The following is a 12,890-nucleotide window of genomic DNA, read 5'->3' on the forward strand; positions in this document are numbered from 1 at the left end:
CAAGATCTTCATGTCTTTCTTTCTTCAGTGGAAAATATATGAAGTTTTTTGAGCAAAACATTTCAGGATTTTTCTCCACACAATTGGCTTCAAAGACAACCAAAATGTTGAAGTTCAAATCAATGCCGTTTCAAAGGGCTCTCAAGTGTTTCAAAGGGCTCTGTACGATCCCAGCTGAGGAATGGGGTCTTATCTAGTGAAACGATCGGCCATTTAAAAAAAAAATATATATATTATATACTTTAACCACAATTGTTCGTTTTGTGCTGGTCTGCGATGCAACACGTATTGCGTCATCAAGTTGGAAAGGTCACATGTCATGTCATCTATCTAAGTTATTTGTCTGTGTACTCCGGTTCAAAAAGGAAGGGCGAAAAATTCCATCTCATTTTCTCTTCCAACTTCAAAATCATCCGATATCTTTGTTTTAATTTATTATTATTTTCTTCCTTTTTTTTCGTGACCTTTGATGACGTAATACATGGCTTGCTGGAAGAGGGTGGTTCGCTGGTGAAAGGTGGCTTGCTGGTGGAGGGTGGTTCGCTGGTGAAAGGTGGCTTGCTGGTGGAAGGTGGCTTGCTGGTGGAAGGTGGCTCGCTGGTGGAAGGTGGCTCGCTTGTGCAAGGTGGCTCGCTGGAGGAAGACATTTACATATACAAAAAAAAAAAAGAAGAAAGAAAAACTCAGTAGCTGTGGAGAAATGGAATGGCTGCCCATTCTGTGTCTGTGTGGATCAAAACATATTTTCTTGTTATATCTGACAGGTAGTTTATTTGGTCTGTACTTTCTAGATGACTTGCTTTATAAACTTTTGAATCTAGAGGACTGGAGTAAAGGGAATCTAGCTTTGAAAACCTCTTGAAAATGATGTACTTTGTGTTGGTCTTTTCATCACATAGTATGTTCTGTACCAGTCCCAAATTCCCTTGAACCATCACGAAGTTGTCCCCAGTAGTTGTGGCAACGCAGTACTGTTGAAAGATTGCCTTATTATACTGGGTGCAGTGAGGCAGGTTAGGTATTGATGGACCACATGAGTGTTTCATTTTCAGCAAAGGTGTCTTGCTGTCTGTCTGCTTTGCTTTTTTTAATGTAATAAATGTCCTTTCTAGGGTAATTTGGTTAAATATTTGTTTAAGAACTAACTGTGGTTTCCGGGAAGCTTTTTTCAATTTCCTAATATAGTTTTTGAATGGAAAAGCTGACACTCCATCTAAAGCTCCATACCTCCTAACATCATCAGCCAAATGAGTCAAACTGTGCACATTATACACCAAATTCGCTTAAGAAATGTTTCATTAGAGCATCAGCGTAGTCACAGTAATAATTATACAAGGCAGGACAGAGCATCAAGTACATGGCAAATGAGAGATTCATGAAATCTCTGTAGTGGGAAGAGGAAAGGATGTCTAATAGGCCCCCTTGGCGGGCTCTGACGTGTAATGGCGTAATGCTAGCTCATTGGCGCACACTTGCAGTTGCCGCAGCACAGCCAATGAGTGAGCCAGACGCTCACTGTGCGCTGTGCAGCTGCAAAAATGCGTTTTACATTATTATAGGCTTCAGTAAATCGAGAAAAGGAGCTAAGCAATACTCGTTCCCTACTCACAGGGAACTGAGGTTACCATAGTAACCGAGTAGTTTTCTCTCAAATGTTTAATTTCACTTTAGACATATCACATAACCAACACATTACCAACAACTGAATGCACTGTAGCAGGATACTACGATATTTCTTCAAAAGCAGATCGTGGAGCCATTTTAATCATGCACGATCAAAAATCGTGTGCTCAGAGCACAGCCGTTAGACGAACGTAGTTATAACTTAAGAACATTTTCCTTATACTTTAGCAGTCTACTGTGACAATCTGACATGGTAACATACATAATATGGTAAACGGGGTGAAAAGGACCATATTTAGCCTATATAAGCTAACTAACGTTACTCTGTTGTCGTTCGACAAAAACATGTCTGGATTAACAAAAAAAACAATAGGTACTGAAATGCAATAATAGCAGAACACACACACACTATGGCAAATATTTACTGTTAAAGATAATACTCAATTTACAGTTAAAACTCACCTCAGAGTCAGGAGTATTCCACTGTGAAGGCAGAAACAACCGTTAGGAAGGCGGCAAGTGACGACTGCAGCCTGTAGCGTGATGATGTTGATTAATCAAATATGTTCGACGCATGCGCGGAATTGGATACTTTTAACACGCATGTATTAATTTTTTATGTAATTTAAACTGTAATGCCAAGTTAAGATTAGAAAAATAGATACTTAAATAGATATTTCATTAGACAAATTATTCTGTGATTTTAAATAAGTAGATAGCGTATTTAAACTTTATTTAAACAACAAGGGCAAAGTGTTTAGAAAAGCCTAAATAACCTATGTATTATTATTATTATTTGTTTAATTCTCACACTCGCTGTGCTATAGCCTACTTGGCAGATTATAAGAGTTGTAATAAAATATGTGCACATCCTTTTTATACCCTAAGAGATTTAATAACTTAAGATGACAAGAATAAAAATCCTGTGTCTGGTATCCGATAAATAGAAGAAAAAGTAAAAAGTAATAAAAGTTTTGACTGTTAAAACATCCCAATGTCCAACAAATTCACAAACTGTTGGGGACGATGTCGGGTAATATTAATGAAAACAGTTATATTTTTATGCAAATGAAATAGAGATAGATCAACGTTCTAATGAAAAAAGACATTTATGTACAGTACTGTGCAAACGTCTTAGGCATGTTAATATGTTAATATGATCTCCAATGTTATTTTGAGTGTTGTAGACAAATGTGTGAAAAGCAACTATAATGAATACAATTTATTTGACTTGATTGAGGTGTTTTCTTTCACCTTTTTCTTATCTATTTTTTCAATTTAATGTATTTTTTATTGTTGAACATGTTTAGCTATATTAGAATGATATAAATGGCATTAGGCCTATACGTCTATGGGAAATTGTATAAAAAACAGACACAAAAAAGTGAGAAGTTACATTTTTTATGCAGGATTCAAAATGAACTAGGTTGGTTGATTTTTTTTTTTATTACGAGGCAGCCAGATTTTTTACCACCAATTGCATGGTACACTGTTAATTTTGGATTACATTACAATCATCATATCCAGTAAAAATAATAGATTTGTTGAAATTGTTTTTAAAGAGTTTTTAAAGGGATCATGCGTTGTCTTGTAGACACAATCCAATGCAAATAATGGATTTTTTCTTTTTATTCCTTCTGAGCAGAGTTATAAATTGTAGGTCTTATTTAATTTCACATTTAATTTTAAAAAGCAGCCAAAACATAATGAAAGTGGGCTACCTAAACAAAACCTGCATGGGCCCAAAGGTACAAAATCTGCGCTGGGCCCGAACGGGCTGGCCCACAATGGGCCATCATGGGCTTAATGTGGGCAGCCTGCTAGTGTGGGCTGGTCACAGATAGCCCGCGGTGAGCCCAAAGCTGTGGGCCTCGCCTGGGCAAGCCCGCACTGGGCCTGTTTAGGTTTGGTGTGGGCTGGCCCTAGCCCACTGTGCCCGCAAAAAGCCAGCATGGGCCCCACAGGAGCATGTTTGCAGGGGCAACTTCCGGTGAGATAGCGGAAAGAGCCGTTTCCTAGTAACGCTAATGTTAGCCCCAGCCAGAGTGATAGAGAAAGACAGAGTTTCTTTCTAAAGAAATTTCTAATATAATTTAACTAACACTGGTTTTTGTTTTAACATATGTTTGTATTATTATTTTTTATAAAATGTCAATGCGGAGCTCTGGTACCCCTTGCGCTGTTCGCGGCTGTACTAACAACCAGACTGAACTAAATATGTGGCTTCAACAACAGCGTGTTGACCACACACCCGCAACGAAAAGGGATTGTTCTTGTGACAAACGGTACAGTTTCTATCGTCTGCCAACAGATGAGGAATACAAAAGAATGTGTCTGTAAAACCTAGCCACGAGGAGACCACCCAAAACCCTGAATTTGAGCTCATTTCATTTTGCGGACAAAAAGCTGACGGAGGAAAACCCGCATCCTAATTTGTTGGGCTACGAAAGACCTTCACAGAAGAGACGTCGGGTCTTCAAAAGGATTGATATAACTGCCAGGAGAACATCGGTTAGGCTATGATTGGAGGTGTAGAGATGACACAGCATTGTAGTGTTTGTTTGGTAAGGTTAATTACAACCAGTTTATTCAGTTAGTTCATGGTACAAAGTGCAGGGCAGCCTTAAACTAAAAATAGTTTATTATGATTATCTGTGTGTTGAAAAAAATCCAGATAGCAGCCTAACATTAGTTTAAAAAAAATAAACTCTCCCCAGATCTATCTATCTATCTATCTATCTATATATATATATATATATATATATATATATATATCTATATATCTATATATCTATATATCTATATATATATATATCTATATATATATATATCTATATATATATATATATATATATAGCCTAGCCCCAGAAACTAAAGTCCAATAATGGTGGTGCTAATGTCGCATAGCCAAATATTCTCAACCTACATTAGAAAATTGCCCATTATAAAATAGTTGTTATTTGCAAACTAATATTACAAAATACATTGAAAAAAATTAAACTATCAAAAGAATCAACACTTTACCTTCCAAAGTATTGCACCAGCATGGCTGCAAGATCGCCCTGGTTCAGCAACACATGGGCACCCAGCTGAAGATGAAACTAAAACCCAGGACCGGTGATGAGGGACTTTAAGGCTCTGAATAGGCTCTATGTCTGCTTTAAGGTAGACAAGGTTGTGTCCCACCTCCTTTATTAAAATGCGACCGGCTTTATTGCTGTGGAGGTACTGATAAGACTCCGAGCTTTTCAGGTTATTCATAGCTTCACAGTCTGTAGCAACAGAGTTGATAAAGTAGCTAAATACGCTGGTGTACGTTATCTGAGGACACTTTTTCAGATCGTCCTCGCATCCCTCAATAGTAGAAGGCAGAGGTATAAACACATTGTCCCGTTTGAGCTGTAATAGGCTGTGTTCCCACGTTTTATTTCCCAAACGCTGAAGGACAATTAGCGTACCGCAATGACTGTTTATGACTGTTACCATGGCAATCCCCGGCTCCAGAAGTCTTACCCATAATTCACGCAAAGTATCATGGGAGCTAGGAATAAGGTGGATAGTCACACGATATCCATTGTGGCCTAGTCAAATGCTAACGTATTCTTCTTTTTGACTACCTCGGTACTGCTTCCTTGCGATTGCAAACTCACTCCAGAGTTGATTTTCAAAATAACTTCGCGATTTTCAGCAGAATCAGTAAACCTAATTCTTCCGGATCATGGCACAATCTGTCGGAAATATGTTGTTCCTATAGTGGTTACTTTAGTAAGAACGTACTTGGTCAAAAATCAAGGGAGAAAGAGAAGCTTTATTAAAAGCACCGCAGCAGATGTTACATGTTCAATCAATCTCACTGTAAATATGGTTGCTAGCGGTTATATACATTAAAGGGCGTGTCTGCCTAACACAGATCACATTTCCACAAGAACCCCATGCCAAATGGTCAGTGTAAACATTCCACATTCCTGAGGTTGCACAGCACACAGATATCCTACTGGTAATCTAAACAGATGTTTTTCTTTGCATTTTCTAGGCACATTTAACTTCCATAGGAACATATATTCCCATATTCCCTTAATTTAATTGAGCAGTGTATTTCATGGGAAGGACAGAAGGATATGTGGCTTGTCCTTGACTCCCTTGGGAAAATGAGCCCTGAGCTCAGAGATCAAAGAATCATTGACTTTCAGAGAATATGCTTACTGTGTCTAAGGCTTGGAAGACTGTTGTTTTACAGACATGCATGGGTTGGTTGCTCTGCGACCAGTACAGCTTTATGACCTTAATAAAGTGTACTATTGAATTCACAAACTCCTGAGTTGTAGTTGTACATTTTCCACAACATTTATTATCCTCTTACTTGTGCATTACTAACACGGATTGCGTCCAAAGACCAGCAACAAGTATTATACAATTATGAGTATCGCAATGTGACATTGCTCATAATCTAATTCAAACAATAAGATGATTTTATTATGATTTGCCTTTTTGTTGGACAGCATTGTTTGCATCCTTTTTTTGCTGGATTGCTTAACCAGGTAAACAGATGAGCCCTTATAATAAGGCATTATAAATAATAGTGTAACCTCTATGTAAACAGTACACATTAAAGAATGATGTGTTAGCATTATTGAAGATGTATATTTATTGACACACAAATACCCTAACAGTGTTCCAACTAATTTTATAAGGAATATTTTTTTGATACCTTATACACAACGTGGTGTTTATCCAGTGAAAATGTACTCTTTCTGTACTTTCTAGTAATTAGTATAGCCAGTGTTTCAAAAATAACAGTTGTTTAAAAATTTTATATTTTGGTTTTTAATGCTGGACCTTGTGGTATTTACATAACAGACAAAGCCATGAAGATCAAGGTTGCTTGTTATAGATTGTGTTGTGATATTGTATTTTTATGACAGAAATGCATCATTGCAATCAGTAATAAGTAAATAAACTTAAAGTGAGACATGGTAAAACTCTACTTTATGTTCAATAGGTTCATCACAGCAACTCCCAGCAGATTCATAACAATCAATGTCAAGATGTCTTCCGAAGCTGTTCAGGTACTTATCACAATACTGTCCAATCTCCTACCTTGATTGAGCTCACGGGCGCTCAAGCTGTCACAAGTTTTTGATAGAATGTGATGAGGCAAGGCAATCAAATTTGATTACTAATCACCAAACCAGGGGCGGCGCTTAGCTTTTTCTCCCATGGGTGCAAACCTTAGCCGCAGAGGCCCCACCCCCCCAAAAAAATATTACTATTGCTACTTTATTTCCCAACTAAGGTATTGAGGCTAATATTAACATTTAGTACAATTCTCCAAAAAAATTATGTTTTATCTACCACGATGAACAGAAGCTTATTTGGCTTCAACACGTACCTGCAGTTACAAAACTTCACTGCTAGCAGCTGTTGGACCGGTATCATAACTATTCCCCCCTTCATTTGAAGCTGCACTGCTGCTCCTGTCATTGTAACAGCAGATCTATCCATCTTCTAAGGCTTCTGCTGCTCAACAACTTTACTAAAGAAGTTTCTGAAGGCCATATATTATGTTTAATTTTTATAATGGCTTTTCTCTCCTTTGAGCAGCTGTTCCATTTTTGTTTTATCATCCATTATGTTTATCTCCCACAGCTCATATCTTTAGCAAACGAGCCAACAATATCCTATGTTACACTCCCACAGTCACCTATTGGTCAATCATACAAATGCATTATGGAATCATAAAACAAATAGAGAAGTTTATCACTTCAATGTCAACTACATAGAATGTATGAAATCAACAACAACAAAATTATAATTAATTTTTTTCACTGTACGAAAAACTTTGTGATGGGTGCCATGCACCCATTAAAGCTTCACTTCTGCACCCAACCCTGGAAAGTAATGGCCATCTGCTTTAACCACCGCAAGATCCCAAAGATAATCCAAGAGCCAAATTCAGACACTGGTCACCCAGTAACAAGGCAGTGATTTACTTACCGCTGTGCCACTCAGGGGCCAAACAAAGTGGATCTTGCATTTGATGAAGCAGTAGTGACAGCAATTCCAAGTCTTTACAGTAAGACTGCTAATTTGGCTCTGAAAATGACATTCATTTGGCTCCCATATTCATAAACCTATATAAAAAAGATGTATCAAATCTAATGTAAAGCCTACAAAAGTTGCCTTCCATTTTCATATAGACTCTTATTAGTTGTCCCTCTAGTCAAGAGCCACAATCTTTAGAAATGATTTTATCTGCAGGAAATCATGGTATAGAGCTCAAAGGCAATATTAACAGTGTGCAAATTAAGATGGCAATGAAGAGATTTTTTACAAATAAGATAAGACCATGTTGTAACTAAGTTTGCAATGATCAATTACTTTACAGTAAGAGGGTTGAAGGAGAGAAAAAAGGTAATTAAAAAAAATAATCTCAAAGATGCTTTGAAAAATCAGAGTTTAAAGAACACATTCTAATAACATTTGGAATCAGTTTTCACAAACCAACATTGTCAGTGTTTTCAACCACTGGTGTTGCAGACAAATGGAATTCCAATGGAAGGATACCACGATGAAGCCCAAGATTACAGTACAGGTCCCGTCTCATATCAAATTTAGCAGGCTCAGTGATTTGAAACCAGACTTGACTGTTAAGTCAATAAGAATATGTCTGACACTACACTGATACAGAACTAGGTCGAAGAACTAGGTCAAAGAAACAAAAAGAAAAATTAACAATTTTGTAAACAAAGCAAAAGGTTAGACCTCAGAGAGCACTGACAACCAGATTAATGAAGTCAGAAGTATGAAATTGGGCTGAGGCTGCATTGACATGCTAATATGCACTAGGAAACTGTATGTATTTTAGTATCCAAGTTCCGGTTAACACATGAACACCGTAAAAATTGCATAACTGAGGAAAATAGACAACATTGCATTTTCAAAACAAGCACTGACAGATGGGAATGGCAACATTTGCAAAAACAAGTCAAAATTTGACAACTCCTAAAAACTTGCACGTTAGCTGTCAGATATTTTTAATATACTACTAAACAACTCTTAGTGGGTCCCTTCAGAATAGATACTGGTCAAATAATGAGCTTTATCTCATAACTGAATGACTCAATAAGACTTAAAAAAACAGTGTAAATGGCATTGTCAAATATTTAATTATTTCCTTTAATTGTAAATAGAATGAAAAAAACAGATAGTGATTTCACAGGTCAAATAATAGCCATAAAGCATTTTCCTCTATTGTGCTCCACACCAATCCAGAATAACAAGGCAAATGAACAACAGCCAAAGTCCTCTACCTCTATACATTTGAAACCCAGTGACTTCATGCGCAAGCAGTGGTGGTGGCTGTTGTTGATGGTAAAGCTGATAATCAGGGTAACAATTAGTTAGATTTTTTGTCCTGTAATTGAGCGTCAGGGATTGCCTGCAGGAGAGATTCAGAAAGATTTCATTTAGAATAGATCATTTTCATTTATAAAAATGGGAGCATTAAGCTTAAACAAGTCAACATAGAAACTGATCAATAACCACATTGGAAGCCAATTTTATACAGTACCTTTGGAAAGTATTCCAACCCATTCACTCTCTTCACGTTTTTGCTATAGACACTTATAATTTATTTTGGGCCATTCACAGTATCCACAGTATCCCACAATAAAAGTGAAAACAATGTTTAGAAATGTGGCAATTTACTTAAAATGAAAAACAGAAATCTAAGTATTCAGACCCTGCCATGACATACCAAATGAGCTCAGATGCATCATCTGTGTCCTTAGATTATCCTTGATATATATCTAGAACTTGAGTCCACCTGTGTGAAATTCAATTGATTAGACAGGCACACACCTGTTTATGTAAGGTCTGACACTAATAAAAAATAATAATGCTAAAGCATAGAACATTTCCAGAAGCACAGTTGGCTTCATCACTGTAAATCTGAAGAAGTTTGGAAACTACAAGACACTTCCTAGAGGTTGTCTGGCCAAACTAATGGCCACTAACATAGTTATAGAGTTTCTCTGCAGAGATGGGAGAACATGCCAGAAGGACAACCATCTCTAAAGTAACACAGAACAATCATCAGTACTTATACAGTAAAAGGGTGTGGTAAGATACTACACAGTTGTCCTGTGTCAACAATACATGATCCCTTTGTTCCATCTATACTTTACTTTTTCCATCTATACTATACTTTACCCAAAAGTGCAGGCTGTACCCCCACCTTATCCCAGGGTACTAAGGACACTGTAGGCAACCTATTCAACTCAAAATGGACACACTATCTGGACAAAGAACAGATACACTGATGGTTTAAACAGACAGACTGACAGAAGACCCAATGATCTGCTGATACCATTCAATGATGACCCTAAACAAATAGAAAGGGACCAGACACCCCTCTCCCACATTCCTTTTCTTAACCAAACAAGGGGGCTCAGTACTTTAACCAGTAACTCCATTATACATTAATAGAATTAAGAATACATCAGATCAAGAAATTCCATAACATCAACCCAGCAGCAGGACCGGTATCTGCTCATTTGTGCGAAGACGAACAAGAGGAGCACTGTCAGAGCCCTACAAAATGACCTCCAACAGGCTACTGGTGTGCATGTTTCTGACCAAAGAGTCAGAAACAGACTCCCTGAGTGTGGCATGAGGGCTTGACACCCTTTAACGGGACCTGTGCTCACAGCCCAGCACCATGCAGCTCGATTGGCATTCAACAGAGAACACCAGAATTCACAGGTCTGCCATGGGCTCCCACTCTTCACAGATGAGAGCAGGTTCACACTAAGCACATGACAGACGTGAAAGAGTCTGGAGACGCTGTGGTGAACGTTACACTGCCTGTAACATCATCCAATATGACTGGTTTGGTGGTGGGTCAGTGATGGTCAGGGGAAGCATATCCTTGGAGGGTCGCACAGACCTCCACGTGCTAGCCAACGGTACAGACTGCTGTTAGGTACCGGGATGAAATCCTCAGACCCATTGTTAGACCTTGTGCAGTGGGTGCAGTTGGGCCCTGGGTTCCTCCTGGTGCAGAACAATGCTCGGCCTCATGTGGCCAGGGTATGTAGGCAGTCCCTGGATTAATGCATTGATGTTATTGACTGCCCCTCACGTTCCTCAGACCTGAATCCAATTGAGAACATCTGGGTTATGTATCGGTGCATCCGATGCTGCCAATTAGCACCACAGACAGTCCAGAAGCTCACTGACGACCTGATCCAGGTCTGTGAGAAGAGATCCCCCAGGACACCATCCACCATCTCATCAGGAGCATACCCGGACATTGTCGGGAGTGCATACAGGCACATGGGGTTCATACTCAATCCTGAGTCACATTGAGTGTCGTGATAAAATTCACACAAGCTGGAATAGTCTGTGATTTTAATTGTTTACTTAGATTTTCAGTGTGAGTTTGAATCAAACCCTAAATCAGTTGCTGATTTTGGTTTCCATTGACTGTTATGTAATTTTCTCAACAAATTACAATGTACAGTAAAGATTTATCTTTAGTATGCAGTTATGCTTAAAAGTTTGCATACCCTAGGAGAATTGTTAATATGTACCATATGTAAAGAAAACATGACTGAGCAGGCAAAACGTCTTATTTCTTATGGGATTCAGATTCGACTGTAGGTCATAAGAGAATGACACAATCATAAAACAAAACATGGCAACAAAGAAAAAATTAACTGACCCCTGTTCAAAAGTCTGCATACCCTTAGTCTTTAATACTGTATATTGCCCACTTTAGCATCAATGACAGCATGCAGTCTTTTGTAATAGTGGTTTATGAGGGCCCCGAATTCTTGCAGGTGGTATAGCTGCCCATTCGTCTTGGCAAAATGCCTCCAGGTCATGCAAAGTCTTTGGTCGTCTCCAGAGTGGCTCGATGATATTCAGGTCAGGAGACTGTGATGGACACTCTAGAACCTTCTTATTGAAAAATGCTTATTGTCTGCCAGTATTTTCTGATAACATGCTGCATTCAGCTTGCCATACATTTTCACAAGATTACCTGTGCCTTTAGAGCTCATACACCCCAAAAACATCAGTGAACCAGCACCATGCTTCACAGTGGGGATGGTATTCTGTTCACTACAGGCCTTGTTGACCCCTCTCCAAACATAGCGCTTATGGTTGTGACCATGAAATGTTATTTAGGTCTTGTCACTCAAATGTTTTGCATGATCAGTCATAAGTCAATAACAACATTTCACAAGTTCTGCCAGGGCATGCAAATTTATGAGCACAAATGTATTTCATTCATCGAGATCTGATGTCTGATTTAAGAGGCCCCTTAATCTTTTTGAGCAGTCTATAAGACCAGAATGCCAAAAGTGTGGGGGAAAATAAAGTAATGAATAATAAATTAAGTCTATAACAAAAAATATGGAAGTGAAGAAGTCTGAATACATTCCTAAGGCACTATAAAGTATAATATATTTTTAGATTATTAAATAGCCTTTCAGTAAAGACAGTGTAAACCTCTGAAAACTTTACACCAGGATTTACCATTCTACAGAAGAGGCAGTAAAATCACAAACGACAACATTGAAACATTAAGTGGACACGTAGGCCACACATGGTCCAGACCACCTGTCTTTTGGCATTATGGCTAGATCCCCTAGTAACAGGAAATATTTAAATAAATCAACACACAACCTAACCAGAGTTAAATTGTGGCCTATATGCCGAGTAAGCTGTGGCCTACGTGCAGAGTGGTAGACATGTTAACACATCTTAAACGCAAGATAGAATTTTAGGCTAAATTTGTCAAATGTTTGTGCCCAAGTAAAAGAGCAAGCACTACACTTTTAATGTCATATTTACCAGACGTCTGAATAACTCACCAGTCAGTGGAAAGTGCAAAGGTTGAGTGTGAGGTGTTCATTTCAGATTGAAGCTACTGCTCACACAGTGACCATGAGAAGCCCCAGTTTACAGGGGTGTGAGTGGGACAGGTTCAAAACGCATCTAATGTGCTGTAGTGTTACATCACCCAATAGGCACTGCTCTTGCCAATACAACAGAGGAACATAAATGGCCAGAGCAGACCGCAGGATTTCTTACAGCATCTAAACCTTTAAGAGTAACATCTGCCTCTAGGACAACTCACAGATGTTGTTGACCTGCCATATTTAGCCAAACCCTACTGCGTGTGTCAGGGCACATTGGAATGCACTTATTGATAACAACAATTATTACAGCATGCCAATGGTTCTGTGTGTGTGTGTGTG

The 12,890-nt window shown here is 38.4% G+C and overlaps 2 protein-coding genes across 3 annotated transcripts in view; both read right to left on the reverse strand.

Annotated features, from left to right (window-relative positions):
* Positions 1 to 270: 270 nt before the first annotated feature.
* Positions 271 to 5,217, reverse strand: LOC109615336. The gene is made up of 3 exons (XM_020044422.1): positions 4,648 to 5,217; positions 2,086 to 2,106; positions 271 to 633 (listed from the first exon to the last, which is right to left on the reverse strand). The coding sequence occupies exons 1-3, from the start codon at positions 5,107 to 5,109 to the stop codon at positions 439 to 441; spliced, it is 678 nt and encodes a 225-aa protein (XP_019899981.1). The 5' UTR covers positions 5,110 to 5,217; the 3' UTR covers positions 271 to 438.
* Positions 5,218 to 6,248: 1,031 nt separating this feature from the next.
* The window catches only part of bcap31 (B cell receptor associated protein 31), a 35,424-nt gene continuing 28,782 nt past the window's right edge, over positions 6,249 to 12,890 (reverse strand). For both annotated transcript variants that reach the window (XM_020044423.2, XM_010866857.4), the window contains exon 8: positions 6,249 to 9,061. In XM_020044423.2, coding sequence (XP_019899982.1) covers positions 9,020 to 9,061 — 42 coding nt within the window. In that variant the 3' untranslated portion in view covers positions 6,249 to 9,019. The remainder of the gene's footprint in view (positions 9,062 to 12,890) is intronic.

Source organism: Esox lucius, chromosome 12 (assembly GCF_011004845.1).
Source record: "Esox lucius isolate fEsoLuc1 chromosome 12, fEsoLuc1.pri, whole genome shotgun sequence".
NCBI lineage: Eukaryota > Metazoa > Chordata > Actinopteri > Esociformes > Esocidae > Esox > Esox lucius.